Below are 18,783 nucleotides of genomic sequence, written 5' to 3' on the forward strand. Positions count from 1 at the left end.
TTGTGCACGTTGTCATCAATAACCAGTGAATGCAAATACATTAAATGCAAGTGCATTTACTGGTAGTCAGGAGCTATAGTTACCCGCTGTAGCTCAATACACAATGTTTCAAAGAACCATAACATCTGATAACTGTCACTGTCAAATTTACGTAAACAAAAAAATAACCTACAAAATTTTACAGTATACTCAATCTTTGCAAAATGTTCAGGAATATTATACGTACCAGCCGCTGGGTGGCACGGAGGCAAATCAATATTATAACACAAATTGCTTTACGTCGTTACTCGTACGTGTCCGTGAGAAATAATACCATAATAACCTTAGACCGTAAGTTTTCTTCTACAACTCCTTCGACTACCGAAGTTTCCGAAGTCGATCAAGCGGTTTTTGAAGATATCTGCAACGAAACTCTTGAATCTCTATGCGATTATTTTGAAGAAATTGTTGAATCCGCTCCAAATTTAAAAGGCGCAGACGTCACTTACAGCGTAAGTACTAATAAGAACTTGTTTTTATTTCGTAATCTAATCAAAATACTTTGATTATCAAGACTGTAACTGATGCAATATTTGAGTTATTATTTTAAAAATATACTTTGGAACCTTTCCTTTAATAACCATTACTAGTTATTATGTAACACACTAATAATCTTAACTCCTTGTAAAATTAAAGTCAATGATAGACATAAAAATGTTTTCTAAACCTAAATTTGGTTTCAGGACGGAGTATTGACTGTCGCTCTTGGCTCAAGCTATGGAACCTATGTGATAAATAGACAAACACCTAACAAACAAATTTGGCTTAGTTCACCAACCTCTGGACCAAAGCGATATGACCTAGTCCTTGACAACGGAGGTCACTGGATATACAAACACGATGGAATGAGCTTACACCAACTTTTACAAAACGAAATATCAAAAATAGTAGAAAATAAAATAGAATTCCAAAACTGTGCGCATAGTTTAGTCTGAAAATAACAATTGTTTTTATTTAATTTGGTAAATACATAGGTTTTATTGTTTTGTTTTTGTTTTATTTATTTTTTTATCCAAAATGGAGGTTATCGAAGATGGAAATATTATGGACAGGATCCCCATCTTGTTACAAAGAGATTTGGAGTATTATCAGGTAAATATAAACTAGATCATTAAACTTTAAATTTAAATACTTTAGGAGTCTTAAGCTCTGTCGTGCAGTGATGACATTGATACTGGTTATGTTTACTATTACAGTACATGCTTAAAAAATGATAGTAGCTGTCTAAAAATGTTTTTGTTTATTAAATTTTTCTTTTACTTTAACATAGAATTCCAATATTCCAGAAAAACCAGACAGTACTATCAGAAACAATTTGCAAAGGGGTAGTAGGTGGGAGATTGGATTTCCCCAGGAACGCCTCATTTGCTTCTGTCAAAATTGTACTATGGCTTGAAGAAGAATTTTCCATTGCTTTTAAGTAAGTATTTGTATGAACAGGTGTATTATAATATTGCTAATTATTCAAGGTTGTAATGTTTTTACATTACAAAGGCCAGTGTAGGGAATATAATTCACTGATTAGTACTCCTACCGCAATCTAGTCAAATTAACTCACAGGTGACTGGTAGAGTTTTTTTTTTACCCTTGTCTCTCCCACTGCTAGGCAAGGATCTGCTAGGTCAGAGAAAACCTTACAGAAGTATAATTAAATTAGTTAGTAGTGTATAGAATAATAAAAGTAGGGTTGTAATAGAGTGATTTCATCAATATAACTGCATATATTTTCCTCAAGAACATAATGTTATAGGGTCTGCAAAACATTGTAAGCCTTGAAATCTAAGTCATACCTGCAAGATGTTTATTCATTCTTATGTTATTTATTATACAAACCAATATTATTATTATTTTATAAACTTTTTTGTTACAGACATGGTTCAGGAATGTTTGTGATCACTAAAGAGGATGAAAAAGGTGATGGTGGAGTAGCAAAGACATCAGATCCTGACAAGTTTATACAACTGGCTATTAAGTCCAGTGACTCTTTATTAGGTGAGGTTCTTTTAAATCTATTAACAGCAGCATAACTTGTTATATTGTACCAGTCAGATGACCTAATAACTACATTAGTATCTATAGTAAAGACTTAAATTAAATCCACGCTGACTCGTTGCCGTGCACAGGTCTTACTTTGAAATGAGGGAAGCTTCAGGAATTGAGACCGTAACGCACGAGGCTGGTGCAAACCCTTAGATACCTTGAAATATCTTTAATTTGGCCTCTTGAAAGTCCTACCTACTTACCTTCCTCTCATATGATCTTGAATCATTATTAAGTTTTGTATATATTTATTTAGTTATCTATAATTATTTCTAACACCCAATTATATGTTTTCAGAACACCTCCACATGCTAGCACAAGAAGCATTGGATCATGCAGATCTGCCGGTATTGACTGCTACACTAGGCGCAGCGGCGTTACTCAAGAACAGCTTATATTGCTACGTACAGCATATTGAAGACAGCGGCAATTCAGAAAGATATTCTTTATTACAGGTATTTTTTTAGAAATTTAAAATACTACCTTATTCAGTTAGTGGTAAGTTTCTAAGTAGCAATATGGTTAATAAGGATTGATCCCAAGACGCTACTATTGGTACCTAAATGACAATCAAAGCTTAGTTGCCGCCAACACAAATACAGGTACTCCTTCTATTTTACTAACCCCATCTGCCACATCTAGAAGAACTATCTAGAAATATTATCTAGTGTTTGCTTTTAGTCAAGGGGTAGAGGCTACAGTTTATGTGTAGGTAACTATGATATTATAGATGGTGTAGTCCAGTTTTTATGTATCTGCTTATATTTCTAGGCATGTTACAAACGCTACACAACAATGTCAGAAGCGGTTGGAGAGCGAGTTCTCGATTTACACAACCGTGTGTTGTCGCTGTACATACTACAAGATTCAGGGGGTCGGCCGATAGATGGCAACACTAGGACCGTGCACGAGACTGGCACGCCATCTGTGCAGGGATGGTGGCTTTATATGAATGGTTGGTTATGATTTAAATGAATGAGGTTAAAATTAAAGACCTTTTTTGTTATTGTGCCTCTTCAGATAGCAGGTTAAGCAGCTGGCAGATAGTTTGGTATGCAATGCACACTTCCCGATCGATACCAAAGTAAAGAACTAGCCAAGAAGACTTATTATTACAACCTATTCAACCTAAAAAAATCTTATAATGATATTGATAAGTTAGTAAGAATAATGTATTACAAATTTTCTAATACAATGTTAGAATACCTATATTTTTGCCGTAAATTTCAAATTTATCTGCCTACCTCTCTGTTATCGAGCTAATTACCCGGTGTTTGTAACAGGAAGCAAAAAAGATCTATGGGATACTGTGCCTCCGCGAATGGCGCAAAGAATATTTGCTGGCATGCTCAACGAAACTTTGACTATCTTTACTGTTAGATATTGTCAGGTAAGAGAACAAAATTTATTAGCTGTACCTAATTATACTGTAGTTTATGTTGCGATACTAAAAATATAAATGATTAATTTGCCTGACATCTTGCTAAAAGACGTTTTAGTCTATCATATACCATTGAATTTCATAAATTACTATTTAGTCCGATTTGAATGTTGATACAAATTCAGTATCTTTCACGGTTGCCTATAATTATTAGAATGTAGAAACAAAGTAGAAAAATCAATGTTTAGTATAAATTTCTTATTTCAAACTTCTATATCTTATATTTCAGACAAATACAACCGATGCAAACACCCGCCTCTTACTTAACGACATACTAAACATTCTTCTCTGTGTGGCTCAACTACTACCTTCAATATGTACCAACGGGTCCGACCTTGCCGGCTTAGACGTCAAACATCAGACCAGGGATGTAAGAGACGTCCACGCGAAGTGCAATGAACTGTTCAAGTGCTTCGTTTATAGAGGGGCTGACTTACATTTTATTCATCAGGTAATCATTAAAATTTATTAATATCCTTCTAACATTTATCCTAAAACATGAGACATTCAGGCTTCGATGCCGAAATATGACCTAAATCTTTCCATCGATATCAATACAAAAATTGGTATTCGAACTTGTGTTGTACTTTCTTGACTTTAAGTCACATATCAGTGCCTTATTAACTAGATGATGTTGCCTGTTTAGGAGGTTTAGAATAGTCGTGTATTTCTGCAATATCCATATTACTTTCTTTTCGCTAGATGTCGCTTTTGGTTTTAATTTTGATATAATGGTTGAAATTACTCAATAAACTAAATCATTACTTGATTTTTATTTGTTTATAAAAATATTTTTGTTTATTTCCAGGCTTTCAAAGACAACGAACCATCAAACTTCTTAAAAGAGTGTCCCTACCCGTGGTTCACATTCGTCAGTCCGAAGCTGTTCGAACAATTTGATGACATGACAATCAAAAGCACACAAGATTTGAGTATTAAAACTGCATTGGGATTAGAGTTGATTGTACTGTTGGCACAACCGCAACCGTCTTGGGCTTTGATCGTAAAGGTAAGTCAGTTGAATGCTTAGGTACTAAGGGATTACATATCACTTTTTCAAATCACTGTCGACAATTTTTTTTACATTAAGTAGGCTATTTGCCTGAATTAACGAAAAATGGATGAATTTATACTCGTATAATTTACATCCAAATTGTTTTTCGTAAATAATGTTGAATTTAAAATGATTACAAACTGAAACATTATATTAGTCACTCATTTGATCCCACGAAAATATGAGCTTGTAACGTCGCGTTGTCGTAATCCTATACTAAAAGCTTATTCGTAAAGATTAGCTGTTCAAAGAAACTTTACTATTCTGTGTAAAGAATTATTTTTAACGAGTAGCTGATTTAACTGGGTGGTAGTCTACTTTGTTGTACACTAGTACACCAAATACGACTTTTTTATGTCCCAGGTACTAATGATGAGAGACTGCCACCTCTCCCGCATGCTTCTTATCCGTGCGATCAGACAAATGGGCTCAGATAACTACGTGTGGCCGGCAGACGGTCTCTGGTACAGCGTACACGATAGACAGAAGAAATGTTCCGGCTTTTTGTGTACTGCTGATGGGTTTTGTAGGTTCAAGGGAGATGGTAATGGTAAGTTTCTTCAAACATTATTTTGTTTAAAATTATTAGTAAGCAATGTATTTGCACATTGATTCGTGTTACAAATGTGTTAATTTGACTATACAAGTTTAAAAGTATCTGTCCTACATACTCGTACAAGGGATCTATAATAAAGGGAGCGGATCTAAAATCAACCATCTTATTCGAAATCTCCTCGCCGCGTCCGTGAAAACAGTATCATTGGTCAATACCCAGTCTAGTACACTCTGTTCCTCAGAATTCAGCTTTTTTTTAAGGCATATAAATGTATTTAAAATTTCTAATGTTATCTTACAGTTGGTGTAGAACTAGCACGTGCGGCCGGCGCTTTAACATACATATTAGCTACTATCGGTAGTAAGGCTGAACTCAAGTCTACTTTGTGCTACGCGCTTGAGATATCCGGGAGAGATTGGGCAGCCTGTTTAGATAAAAGACAGGTAATCAACATATGAAAAACTTTGATTACATTTAGACATTTTCGGGCTTCTAGGCTAAAGTACTTTTATATACCCAAGAAGCCTGAAATGTCAAACAAATTGATCGAAAAGCGGCGACTTTAAATCGTATAGGTACAAATACCGGACACAAAATACTATCAGGCATAAAAAATCTATTTAGAATCAGTAACGACTATTATCCATAGCTAACACTAGTGCCATAGATTGAAGTAATGTTTTTCACTTTATGTTCACAGGTGTGGTGTGACAGACGACCTCCCTGGCTAGCAGGTATACTTGCAATAGTAGGCTCTATACTACAATTTATTCCGCCCATACTCGTGAATGCAGTCCAAAGTGGAGCTTCTATGTATCAGGTAAATATAAGCGACATAAACTGTATAGTATAATGAATATAAAATAAAAATCAGTTTAGTTTTGAGTGCTAATGTATTTATATTATTTTCTATCTAATATTCGAAGCCAAACGGCTGAAAACATTTTAATGAATAATTTTATTTGAGATATAGTTTCTTGGGAAGGACCTATACTATATTATTATATTACGGTTTTATTTTTTTAGCAAATTTCTACACTGGTTGAAATATAAACACAACTTGTATGTTATTAATTATTATTAATACTAAGTGAATGACCAAATAGCTAATATTTGCAAAATAATTAAACTCAAACTAAATTTCTTTCAGACGATGTCCCTATGCCTGTCCTGTATATCGCGCTCCTTAGACTGCGTGCCCCGTTCATTTACAAACGCGTGTTCAATCATAGAGAACACATTACCGTCTCATATCAACCCTGTCGGAGGTTCCGTGCTATTACAAATGTTAGTCACTGTGGCTTACGAAGAAATATTGAAATGGGCTGAATGCGAAGCGGAGAAGGAAAAAGCTGGTGAGCGCCATATTGGTTGTATGTTTAGTTTTGTGTAAAGCGCCATCTATTGATTGTATGTGTAATTTTGAGAATACTGCCATCTATTGGATGTGTATGTAGTATTGGACATAGTGCTATCTAAGGCCCAGCGCAGACAGACCGGAATAATCCTCGCGCGGTCTCGAGCATTTTCTTTACGGCTCGTGGATGCTCGAGCATGCTCGCGACTGCTCGAGCCTGCGCGAGGAAAACTTTCTAGGTTACCATTCTTCATTAAACAGGCCAGTTTTCGTGAAAATTCGTCAACGATGGTAGACTGGGCCATGATTATAATTGCTCTTTTGACTGAAGAAGAATAAAAATGACGTTCTCTCTCTTTAAACTCAGTAACGACATTGAAATTTTTCGTACGATGCTCGCGTGTCCTCGAGTATGCGCGGGGATACCCGCGCATCCTCGAGGACGCGCGAGCATTTTTTGTCAGGTTCAAGCAATTATGCACTTTATTTTAATTAATTTAAAGTTGATTTTCAAGTGCGTTAAAAAAATCCTCTCCGCTGCGCTCCTCTTGGTCTGCGCTGACCCTAATGGTTTTGTGCGTAGTTTTGGTAAAAGTTTGTTTTAGGCCCAGCGCAGACAGACCGGAATAATCCTCGCGCGGTCTCGAGCATTTTCTTTACGGCTCGCTGATGCTCGAGCATGCTCGCGACTGCTCGAGCCTGCGCGAGGAAAGCGTTCTAGGTTCCCATTCTACATTAAACAGGCCAGTTTGTCGCTAAATTCGTCAACGATGGTAGACTGGGCCATGATTATAATTGCTCTTTTGGCTGAAGAAGAATAAAAATGACGTTCTCTCTCTTTAAACTCAGTAACGACATTAAAATTTTTCGTACGATGCCGGCGGCGACGCGATGCCGCGCGGGGATACACGCGCATCCTCGAGGACGCGCGAGCATTTTTTGTCAGGTTCAAGCAATTATGCACTTTATTTTAATGACTTTAAAGTTGATTTACAAGTGCGTTAAAAAAATCCTCTCCGCTGCGCTCCTCTTGGTCTGCGCTGACCCTTAGCGTTTGCTTTTGAAAGTAATAGTATGATAAAAAAAGTATATATTAACTTTGCAGTTATATTTAAATGAATTATTTTGTTGACAGTAGCGTCATCTGCTAATGGAGACCCTGCAATGCATACGAGGTCTAGTAGACCGAGATCCAAACATGTGAGGATTATGAACATGGATCAGACAAGTTAGTAAAATACATACACAATAATGAATGCTCTACTGAAAAAACAAATTGGTGTATTTTGTTACTTTAGATAAACAGCAATAAGCACCTTTGCGGATTCACAAGGATTTGGGTCTTTAATTAAATAGTATTATATTGTTTTTTGGAAGATTTTAGTTCACTTATCGGGACTAATACTCTTTTAACCTTGTAGATACTTTACTGTGTGAAAATACTCCTAGTTCTATTTTACTAAAAAATAATTTTAGTACCATGTGTTTTTATCTCCCATTTTATCTCTACAGCAACATCAACATCAATAAGTTTCGACGGTACATCAAGCAGTCCGTCCTGCATCGCTCTCGCGATCGCCGAAGCACTCTGTTCTATAGACGAAGACGATAAACACACGACCGAGATAGAACAAGTCATAGCACTATCTAAAAGAAAGGTAGTACTGACCAACCAGTTCGGTTTGGAAGACTTTCCTGAATTCGCTGAGCTGTTTGAAGAGGTATGTTTACTATATATTAATAGTAAATTGCTAAACGGGTCTCAAATGCGATGAGAATTTAATGAATTAATGAAATTATTATTCGGTGATGAGGTTCACAACCTTTGATGGAATATCCCTACAAGCCTTTTTACAAAAAATAAGTACGTGTAGGTATAGAAATTTTATGGTATTTTTGCTATTGTACATTTATTTTTCTTTAGACTCGCTACTAAAAGCTTAAGCGCCCAATAGGCAACAAAACCAGCATTGGGATTCTACGCTCTAGGTTCTAAAATACTATGAAAACTGCATTCAGGGATAAATGATCGTTTAATTTCATAAACATTATGTAACAAGAATATATTTTTTTTACCAGCACACGGCTTTAACACTATTTGTTTTTAGGGCGATGTTCCCGGATCAAATGCAGAGAGAACGAGCGATGCGGCGGCACTGACCAGTCAAATATTGATGACGTCACCGGGGCGAGATAGTTTACGAGTAAATCCATCTCATTCATTCATACTTTAAGTAGTCAGTAGTCGGATACAGGAGGTCTCGGTTTTGATCCCCGAGTCGGCTAAAGCATTATTAGTATTTTGTAATAAAACTTACATTAGAATAATTTTCAACAGTACCCCTACCTAGATAACGTGCTCGGTTAATGGCAATAGTTACGGTTCCTATTAGCCCATATAATTAAACTAAACTTAATATTAAAAGCCTAATAATTGAACAACTCACATTAGTAATGGCTAAACGTGACTGCATTTTCATACACCTCTACCTAAAGCTTCTAGTATAACAGGCGTGATATTACGAATTTATAGTAGTAATTAAATGTTTTCTCTTTATCAGGTAATCTACGAGCATCTACAAACTCACTCAGAATGGATATACAAGTCTTTAGGCGTACAAGACTCTTGTGACTTCGACATACCATTAAACAAGACTCCGCTTTTGTACACCATGTTTCATATTGGGAAACAACCTTTTGATCAAGTAAGTTTTTGAAGTATTAATAACAATAAAAACCTTTTCAAGGCCTTTTGTTGGGCACGGATTTCAATTTAGGACAATATTGTATTATATTATTAGCAATTCCTCATTAAGTTTTCTCGATTACACGTACAACTGCTACTTTAAAATGTTTTTTTTAATTTACGTTTTATCAAAATCTTACTGCTTATATGTTGCCTGGTATTTGTTTTTTTATAGTTTAGAGGTATTTTTTGCGTTTATATGTTACTACTCAATCTAATAATAGTGGTATTTCCATTTAAAGTTTTTTACGAAAAGCACCAATAAAGCTTACAAAAATAATTACTGGTTTCAATCGAATTGTATAAAGCCAGATTAAGCATCATTTTTTTCTTTAACCAGTATCTCCGCGGTGAGTGGCCAATACCTTGGAGCAAATTGGTAGCCGTAGCCAAAGCGTGGTCAGGTATAGAAGGAGCGAGGATGCACATCAACAGACGAAGTGACATCAGAACTATGAAGAGTCAGGGCAAGTGTAACAAACAGCTGCTCGAACTGTACGCGCTGTTTAAAGCTAATAATGAAGGACTTTTGTAATATAGAAGATAGAAAAAAGTTAGGCGTATTGTTTTGGTGGTAAATCTATACTAATATTATAAAGCTGAAGAGTTTGTTTGTTTGTTTGTTTGAACGCGCTAATCTCAGGAACTACTGGTCCGATTTGAAAAATTCTTTCAATGTTAGATAGTCCATGTATCGAGGAAGGTTATAGGCTATATATCATTACGCTACGACCAATAGGAGCAGAGTAGCAGTGAAAAATGTTACAAAAACGGGGAAAATTATGATTCTCTTATGTGACGCAAGCGAAGTTGCGCAGGTCAGCTAGTTATCAATAAGATCACAAAGTTTGGTTTGCAATAATTTATTGTTTACGTTTTATCTCGGCTGCATAGAACCTGTTTTTTTTTCGTATTAGGGGATGTGGATATAGGTACCTACTTAATCCGTGATGCAAACGTGATAACTTTAATGTCATTCAATTAAATACTGTTAATAATGCGAAACATTAAAATCGCGAATCTGAGAATATGTACCTACCTATGTTAAGATTTATAACAATAAGTAATATTTATTTATAAGTAGAAAATAAATCATGTTACTGTATTCACAAGTATTATTCCAATTCCTTTATTTAATACATTTCCATATATTTTCACAGGTAACATCAACACACGTTTTCAATATCAATATTGAAAACCCATAAATTCCTATCACTCGATCCATCCTGCCAATATCTATAAAAACTAAAGCGCCTACGATATAAATCGCGGCAACCTTTCTATGAACTGCAAATATACGAAACACAAAACATTCAGGCGCTAGGATATGATTCGAACATTTTTGTACCAAGTTTTGTACTGGGAGTGTCATAAGTTTTATAACAAAGTAACTGAGTATAACTTCATGGACATTGACATTTTGAAGTTTAAACACTGGATTCTATTACAAGTTAGTTGGTAATAAGTTGGGAGAGTGGCGCGGGATCGTAATATTGTTATGATATCTGATATATTTAACGTAGATCGACTTTGGCTTTTGAGAAAGTTTTTAGCTGCAACGATGTCAAAGGGACGAACTTTGACAGCGAGATGTGTGATACGGTTTCTTTGCGCTAACGTTTTTAATATGAGATATAACGTTTAAATATGAGAGGGATGTCGCAAACTTAATGATTGTTGTCTTTCTTATCTTCTTTTTATCTTTCTTTAATAAGCATTCATAATTCTGATTTACTTTGTATCCTATCGTGTTGAAACCCATCGTAGGGTCTTATAAATACTACTTTTCCACGAGTTGATTATAATCTGGCAATTAACTGTTTCAAGTCCACAAATTAGGACAAAAAATCAGAGTCAATTTTGTTGAACACATTATACTAACCATTACAATCATAATTATTTCTAGCCTATGTTGTCCTACTGTTAGACAAAGGTTTCTCCGTTTCCCCCTTAGTTGTAGTACTTAGTAGAGCAAGGGTTATTGATATGAGATTTTTTTTATCCTACCTTTGTAGCAAAAAGGTCAATGTCTTTATAATCTATCACTCAATACGAAGAACAGATTTTCATTTAAATAAATCTTGCAAATCGATTCCTGTTATTCATTTTCCTTATGGAATTCTAATGGCACGTGTATAAAGTAGTTTCTATGGCGATAACCAAAATGTTACGAAGTATATAAAATAGAGGTACATTAAATGTTGAAATCGATCTTTCTCTAGGAGGAGTCCCTAGTCAAACAGTTATTTTTATAAACGAATTTTGTACAAATTTTGCTTTGTTAACATCGAATAATTTGAATATTCAATTATATTTGTTTATTCTAGTATCTATTACACAAGATAGAAATGTACTTTAACTCCATTATATTTTTAAATAGAAACCTCATGCCAGTGAAAAAAATATCACATGCAAAAGCAAAGCTAAACTTTTTGCTAACCAATCACGGAAAATACAGGCAGATATAAAAATCCCACGTGCACGGATACCGCAGCCAATTCAATTGCACTTTTATCACCCGAAAACTAATCAGAGTGCGTTCAGTCAAATCCAAAACGCAAATCCAAGAGCTTTATAGGCCACGAAAACGGTGTATCGGAAACCGATGCAAATAAACTTGACTGGAGATCGAACCCCAAATCTTTAGCTGGCAAACACTGTCGGCTGTGTTGCTACACGCTTGGCTTTCTCTGAATTCGACATGTTAGATGTAAATTGAGAACGGCTGACGAGAATACTAGGGAGATAAAACTCGAAAGATTGGGGAAGGCGTAATTTTATTAATCGACTTCAAAATAAAAGGTCGAGGTTTTGAAGTCGACAGTATGTTTTTTTATAATTGTTACCTTTTAACTTTTTACTATGTGAAACAAGACGTCTTATTTTGTCTGGAAACACACGTGCTTTCTATGTGATCCCATTGCATTTTGATTCATACTTATTATGATCATGATATCTTGATATAGGATTCTATTGAAGTGTATAAAATTGTGTTTTTTTAATACTTTGAGATATTTATTATCACAATCTTTACCTACTCAAAAAACGATAAGCAATGTGTTAACTTCGCAAATGTATCGCCGAAAACACTGGTATTTCAACATAGCAACATTACTTTAGTAACAAACTTGAGTCTAAAAATATCTTAATTTTTACCTCCAGAATACTTTACCTATTTCTTAAAAAAAGGACAGGATGTACTCACTCTTCGGAATTAAACTTAAACTAAATTAATTACCTGAAAATCGTTTGATCACTTTGGCTTAAGCGGAACAAATAAAGAAAAGGTTCTTAATTACTATGAATATTAAAAACACGAAGATCCACTAAGAATTAGGGAAATATTCTAATTAATCTAGTTTCCAAAGTTACCATTTTCCTTCAATATAAAAGCAATCACAATATTTTTACATAGAGAGTGCTTTAAGAACGTTAAGCGTCCGAAATGGAAAATGTGAAATGAACCGCGAAACGACGGGAAAATTATCAAATAAAAGTAGTTATATTTTGAGTCTTGCTGGAACAATCGCAGTTGTGAATCGGACCCGTTTTTTCGAAAATGTGTTTGACTTTGTTCCAGGACTTCAATTATCATCATGCTTAATAGGTATAATTAAAGTCGGTTTAGCGGTTAATCCCTGAAAGCTTAGACAGTCAAACTATTGGTAAGAAACCACATGGACCTTTTTTTCCTTGTTCTGTTCTGCCCTCTATCTCTATCTTCTCTTTTACTCCTTCTCCTTGCTCCTTACCTACTTCTTTTGTATATATTTCGTCGTCTTCATACAAAGTTAATGGCCGCCTTCTAACAAAAATCAGACCTTAAACTTCATTCAAAAGTAAATGAAATACTTAGTAATGTAATAACAGCAAAAACTGCAGCAGCTTTTTCGTCTGCACATCAGTATTTCAGCATCTGAACTAGTTCAAAGAACTAAAAGGTATAAAATAAACTCTACAGCAACAAAGTCGCAGACAAAAGGTAGTAGGTAGTATGAGCTTAGTAGTAAGCGAATCCCGATCGAATTCCAACACATAGTTGTGGTCGGATCACCGAAGTTGTCCCGGAATTGTTTATTCAAAGCGCGGCACGGACGTGATGCGATTGTTACGCGTTCCGGGGCGATTCCAATCAAATTTTGATTTATTCCTTTTGTTCCAGTACACATTTTCGGTAATGTCCATCCGATTTTGTTGGGTTTTGATGTGGGGTCAGGATGTAGTTAGTTTTGAAACACATGATTACTTACTTATCCATAAATATTCCTTAAAAAACTTTATTCTTCGGAAATTGTTCTCAGTTTAGATGTTAAAGATCTTTCTAAGATTAAACATAATCCAGACAGAAAAGGTATATTAGTATGTTTTAGAAATACAGATAATTCCATACATATTTGAATCAGATTCATTGGTGAAATCGTTTGAAAATGTTTAAGCGTAGGTACAGGCTCAGAAGCACAGACTCTAATAGACTAAGCTAACAGTAGCCTCAAAGTCTGCATCAGAATTAGGTATGCAATTTTCGGTACCAGCTGCTTTCGCAATCACAGCCCGAAAATCAATTTCTCCACCGCATTTTATTGAAAACCGATGAACACATCACGGTGCACCTTATTATCAATGATAGCGCACCATCCGAAACACATAAACAATGACTTCCAATTTCCTAGTCTAAGAGCTTGCAATCTTCTCGCTAAACTATTGACGAAGTTGTGGAGTAAGCATAAATTGTGTCTCTCGCCAATAGTTTGGGAACTAATGTCCGCTTTTGTGAGCTATCTTGCTTCGGGAGCAGTTGGCTTCATGTGTTTACCAAGTAAATTGAGACCGGCTTTGGTTCTTGCTAGTTCTTAACTGTAATGGGTGGATGTTGATCGTGTGAGGTCAATGCAGTTGGATAAGTAGATTTGTAGACGTTTGTGTTCAACTAACTAGCTTAACTAGTGGTGAGAGATCCATTGTTACTGTTTAACTATTTGCGAATGTGCAATGGTGCCGAGTTTATTTGTCGGACATTGGAAATATAGCTAACAAATAAAAGCAAATGCTTTCTGCTATACACACTACTATCTGTATTTTTAACTCTCCGTTTAAACAAGTTAATTAGAAATAAAGTTTTTCTAAAATCAGGTCAGTAGCTTCTACGATTTCCTCCACAAAAATGTTAAAATCATTCTTTTATATAACCTATCAAATGAAGGGAAATGAATCTACCTTGCTCTTTTTAAATATCTTTGCTACTACATACTGATTAGTTATTATAATATCTTGTATTTCATCTTATTACATTACGTAGATAGCAGATACAATATTATAAAACCGACTTCTAAAATACATCATTACAGCGCAAACTAATCTCGAAACACTGTCTTTTTTCTCGATCCTTAATTAAAATTGTCTTTGAGATCAAGTCGACGTCGCTCTCTGCCCTGAATTGATAGAAACGAACGAACATTGTCTTCAACCTCTTTGTTCTACTCTCAATACCTAGTCTCTAGAGCTCTGCTACTAATATTTTCTTAAGAGATTTGTCTTCAATTAAACGAACTGTTTTACTAAATTATAAATTCAATCTGAAAGTGCCGGCCGAATTCTTGTTATCTCGATTGATGGAGCAAGTCAAATCAAAACAGTCGATATTTCTGGAGCTTTCAACAATTTTGTTGAAATAAATTGGTTTATTTCTTATCTTAGCGTTTAATATTTTTGTTTCTGTACCATTGTATATTGTACAATATCATACTGAAAATATGAAAATAATATTCATTACCTATCACTATGTACCTACATGTACAATTAGAAATAAGAAATATGATAACTATGAATTCACCTCATTACTCAGTAGTATATTGCTTAATGTTATAACTAACGATATTGGATCAATTAACTTGACGAATCAATGTACTCGACTGAAAAAATTATAGATTATATTTAATGACCATTTTAAAAGTAACATCTTTCAAATTTTTCCTTTCCAAAAGACGTTGGAAGTCCATACTGGAATTCCCCAATATAAAGTGCTAACCAACCAACTGTGCGTCAAAGTGCTTGCGAACTAAGGCCGGACTTGTTATAAAGTGCTCCACACAGCAGCTGACTCCGTAACAAAGTAGATTGTGTGGACCTTACAACAGATACGGTAATTAAACTTATATGTATGGTTTGGAACGGGTATGTTCTAAATTAGGACTATACGGTTTGGACTTCTTCGAAAATATGCCTTGATTGCCTTGGCTTGCATGTACCTATTGGCAAATAACAAGGTTTTCTATTAATGAACATATTTTTTTATATAAAGCTACACGAGGCATTCGTGATAAATTGTGACCTATATCCACAAAAGAATTTAAGATTTCAATAAAAATTTCAAATGGGAAATTTTACCAATTTAATGGAAATTACTTACAGTGTAAAAATATCATGAGCTTCAATCAACATTGAGTTTATTGTAAAAAAAACTTCATAGAGTCATATTTATATGCTTACTATTATGCATTCAAACATCTACTAACAAATGTTTTAATTCACATTTTAATACTTCAACCAAACGAGATCCTTCCGACCACTCTCATTTGGTTCACGCGGCGCTCAAAGGATTGTATCACGACCTCTCTCCGAAGCAGTCCAAGTCGACAATAGACGACAAAAGTTACAAAAGTCATTGCAATCTGCAAGCGGACGGTTCATATTGCACCCAGCACAACAATAGGTACAAGTTTCACAATTTGCGGTCCCGACGTAAGAAAATCGATGAACGCGAACTTTGAAACTATTGGCCAGGGACAGAATTTATTGGCGGCCAAAACTTGGACAATGGTTTAGTTATTCGGTGTCGATCTTGATTTGAGTGTTTCAAGGATTTCAAAAGTTCAAACTTTGGAGTATTGGTTATTGCCTCCCGTTAATATCTGTTTGAAGTTTGTCTGTTGATGAAAACCCTGATGGTGAAAGCTCTTCAGTAAAGTTTCTTGCTTTTGTTGTGCCGCGTTTTTATTGCTTTATTGATTTCGTGGGGCAGTGGTGCCAGTATTTTGTGATGGTCTATTACAATTAGATTATTCACACATTTTGAATCTTTGTGGAGTATTGTAACATTTAATGTAGTTAGGTCTTTATTGTTCTCGTGTGTTACAGGTAGGTAATAGTGTCCACACGAACCCTGTAAGGGTGCAGTAAATTTCTTTTAATATGACGATTTCTTTCTTTGTTTAATTTTATTTGGCCTGCTCAATGAAAAATGTTATTGTTCTTAACAAAAATACATGCGTTATGTCAAAAATCTAAACATATTTTGATTTAGACTTAGTTGAATCTAAATCTATTTATGTGAAAGCGTTACTATTTTTCTGAGGATTGTTTCTTTATTTATCTTACGGTGAGTTTGTTTGATATAGCCATATTTAACGAAACTCTTTTGATTTATAGAATAAAAGTCCAAACTTAACTCTTTCCTAGGGCAAAACGGGCAGGTAAAAATATCACTTTTTAACCAAATTCCACTAACATTCAGCAGACTATAAAAAAGATTGTATACTGTATTGGTTTTAAAAGCACCGAAGCGTGAGACGATAATATTTTAGGTTGTGGCTTGTGGAGAAATACGACACTACTGCTTATGTACTAACATTTTATTATAAATACGGGTAGTTTGTTGGCTTTGGGAAACATAAAAATGTCATGGAGGTAGTTTGTTTCATTTGAGCTTTGACTTTTGCAGTATAATGAAAAAATATAGACTTACTTACTTATCATTGCCACAAAAAGCTAACCTGCTGCATCAATTTTGATACCATTTAATATAAATATTACATAAAAAACTCTTAAAAGAATCATACTTTAAAAGAGAATGGAAGTTTCCACGGGGAAGGAGTTGTACAGGTCAGTTGCTTAAAAAAACTACTAGGTATTTATATTCCATGGACATTTTAACCTTTTCTTGTACCTAGCAAAAGTAAAAGAAACTATCAAAGAACGTATGGCTCTTAATTAGCATTATTTATATGTTCTTCTCTACGAGGTTCCCGGGCAACTCTGATGGTATCGATTTACTAGAAAGAGCTTAACACGACTGCTACTTTGTCTACTTACTCTTTCAGAGTTAAGCCTTATTTGTTTCGTAATATTATAATGTAACGGGTCTTAATCGCGATTGAAAATTAAAGGTTAGAATACCTTATATGTTCACCCGACGTTTCGATCGCATTACAACGACCGTGGTCACGAGCTGACTCACAGTCAGCTGACTCACAGTCAGCTCGTGACCACGGTCGTTGTAATGCGATCGAAACGTCGGGTGAACATATAAGGTATTCTAACCTTTAATTTTCAATCGCGATTAAGACCCGTTACATTATAATATTATGTGTACAAGTCGCGACAGTTTAAAATCTTATTTGTTTCGGTCACATTTTTTTCGATTTAAGTACATTTTGTCATTTTTTACTTTGAGAATGTTGTTTTAGGAAAATCAGTAATCACTTTTTAATAGGTATACTTTTATAAATTGGTTTAATATGATAAATAACATTTTGCAGTTTATACGTAGTGTCATGAAATAAAAACAAAACTGGGCCTTTTTCGAACTCCATATACGAAGAATAATAGCGCCCTGGACACCGAGCTAACAAATTATATACTACAATAAATCCTTTCGCAAGAATCGCTCTAGCTAAAATCTACAAGAAAATCCGAATGATGAATTTGAGTTTACCGTTAAAAAAATTAAAAAACTTGTCGGCGGTCTCGTCTGTATGTCTATAAGTTCGCTATAAACTCGCATTGTTTAATAATATGTAGCGACTCTAACAGGAATTGAAAAAAACGATTTCACATTTTGCCAACCTCATAGCCTACAAGCGCGTAGGTATATACTGTCATTCGTAAAGCTACTTGAAATCAATGAAAAGTAACAAACGCTTACAAAAACAATTCATCACTGCCATATTTAAAATACTTCCCGTCTTATACTAGTCCATAGAAGCTATTACAATTTCAAATGCTCCAAACTTTGACACATAGAAGATGAAAATACACAAATGGAAAATAGAAGTACGATGTCTAACTCGAAGTAACAAAAGTTGTAGCAGAATCTAGTTGCAATGCATTCAAATGTGTTCTGTAAAAACTCCATCAGAGTATTCTTTCTTTGAAATAAAATGCATTATGTTTGAAACCAGTTGTGTTGCAGAAGAGATTGGCAAATACCCAATACAACTCAATAAATCTTTTTTGAAACGACGGTACATGTATATGTCAATGATGTTTAGAAACTTTTGACTGTAACGGACATTGAAGGAAAGTTTTCTTACAGCAAGTAATATAGATTCAACTTTAATATACTTTTGATATTATATTTTTCAAATTAACTTTTATAATAATTGTTTCTCGTGCCACCTAATACGTGTCGCAATCAAACCACATTGCCGGAATGTCAAGCGAAAGAAGTTGAAAGTGCATGAGCAGAGAAGTCCCCAAATATTATTTTATGAAAGCATAATTTTTCTACATAAGTATACAATTTTAGTGAACAATGACAGTCTATATAATAAGG

At 34.7% G+C, this 18,783-nt stretch overlaps 2 protein-coding genes across 3 annotated transcripts; both read left to right on the forward strand.

Moving 5' to 3' along the window:
* The first annotated feature begins 139 nt into the window (after positions 1–139).
* On the forward strand, positions 140–1,025 carry fh (frataxin). The gene is made up of 2 exons (XM_076115729.1): positions 140–491; positions 723–1,025. The coding sequence occupies exons 1-2, from the start codon at positions 204–206 to the stop codon at positions 972–974; spliced, it is 540 nt and encodes a 179-aa protein (XP_075971844.1). The 5' UTR covers positions 140–203; the 3' UTR covers positions 975–1,025.
* LOC142973740 (uncharacterized) lies at positions 1,012–10,338 on the forward strand. Of its 2 annotated transcripts, none has more exons than XM_076115727.1 (17): positions 1,012–1,131; positions 1,326–1,459; positions 1,910–2,031; positions 2,377–2,534; positions 2,851–3,034; positions 3,363–3,469; positions 3,750–3,971; positions 4,329–4,529; positions 4,938–5,124; positions 5,431–5,573; positions 5,831–5,950; positions 6,281–6,485; positions 7,623–7,715; positions 8,000–8,208; positions 8,596–8,691; positions 9,049–9,192; positions 9,574–10,338. In XM_076115727.1, exons 1-17 carry the CDS (start codon positions 1,057–1,059, stop codon positions 9,766–9,768), a joined length of 2,595 nt encoding a protein of 864 aa, XP_075971842.1. In that variant the 5' UTR covers positions 1,012–1,056; the 3' UTR covers positions 9,769–10,338. The 2 variants fall into 2 exon arrangements, with proteins under 2 accessions (XP_075971842.1, XP_075971843.1); XM_076115728.1 differs by having other exon boundaries at positions 7,626–7,715.
* Positions 10,339–18,783: the final 8,445 nt, after the last annotated feature.

The sequence above is a fragment of the Anticarsia gemmatalis genome, chromosome 6, assembly GCF_050436995.1.
Source record: "Anticarsia gemmatalis isolate Benzon Research Colony breed Stoneville strain chromosome 6, ilAntGemm2 primary, whole genome shotgun sequence".
Taxonomy (NCBI): domain Eukaryota; kingdom Metazoa; phylum Arthropoda; class Insecta; order Lepidoptera; family Erebidae; genus Anticarsia; species Anticarsia gemmatalis.

What these genes read in the sequence shown, in the direction of transcription:
- LOC142973740 (XM_076115727.1), top strand. Translation starts at nt 1,057, where the DNA reads ATGGAGGTTATCGAAGATGGAAATATTATGGACAGGATCCCCATCTTG. An exon ending in GTTCAAGGGAGATGGTAATG is followed by an intron (nt 5,125 to 5,430) that starts GTAAGTTTCTTC and finishes GTTATCTTACAG; the next exon opens with TTGGTGTAGAACTAGCACGT. An exon ending in TCGCTGAGCTGTTTGAAGAG is followed by an intron (nt 8,209 to 8,595) that starts GTATGTTTACTA and finishes ATTTGTTTTTAG; the next exon opens with GGCGATGTTCCCGGATCAAA.
- fh (XM_076115729.1), top strand. Translation starts at nt 204, where the DNA reads ATGTTCAGGAATATTATACGTACCAGCCGCTGGGTGGCACGGAGGCAA. An exon ending in GCGCAGACGTCACTTACAGC is followed by an intron (nt 492 to 722) that starts GTAAGTACTAAT and finishes ATTTGGTTTCAG; the next exon opens with GACGGAGTATTGACTGTCGC.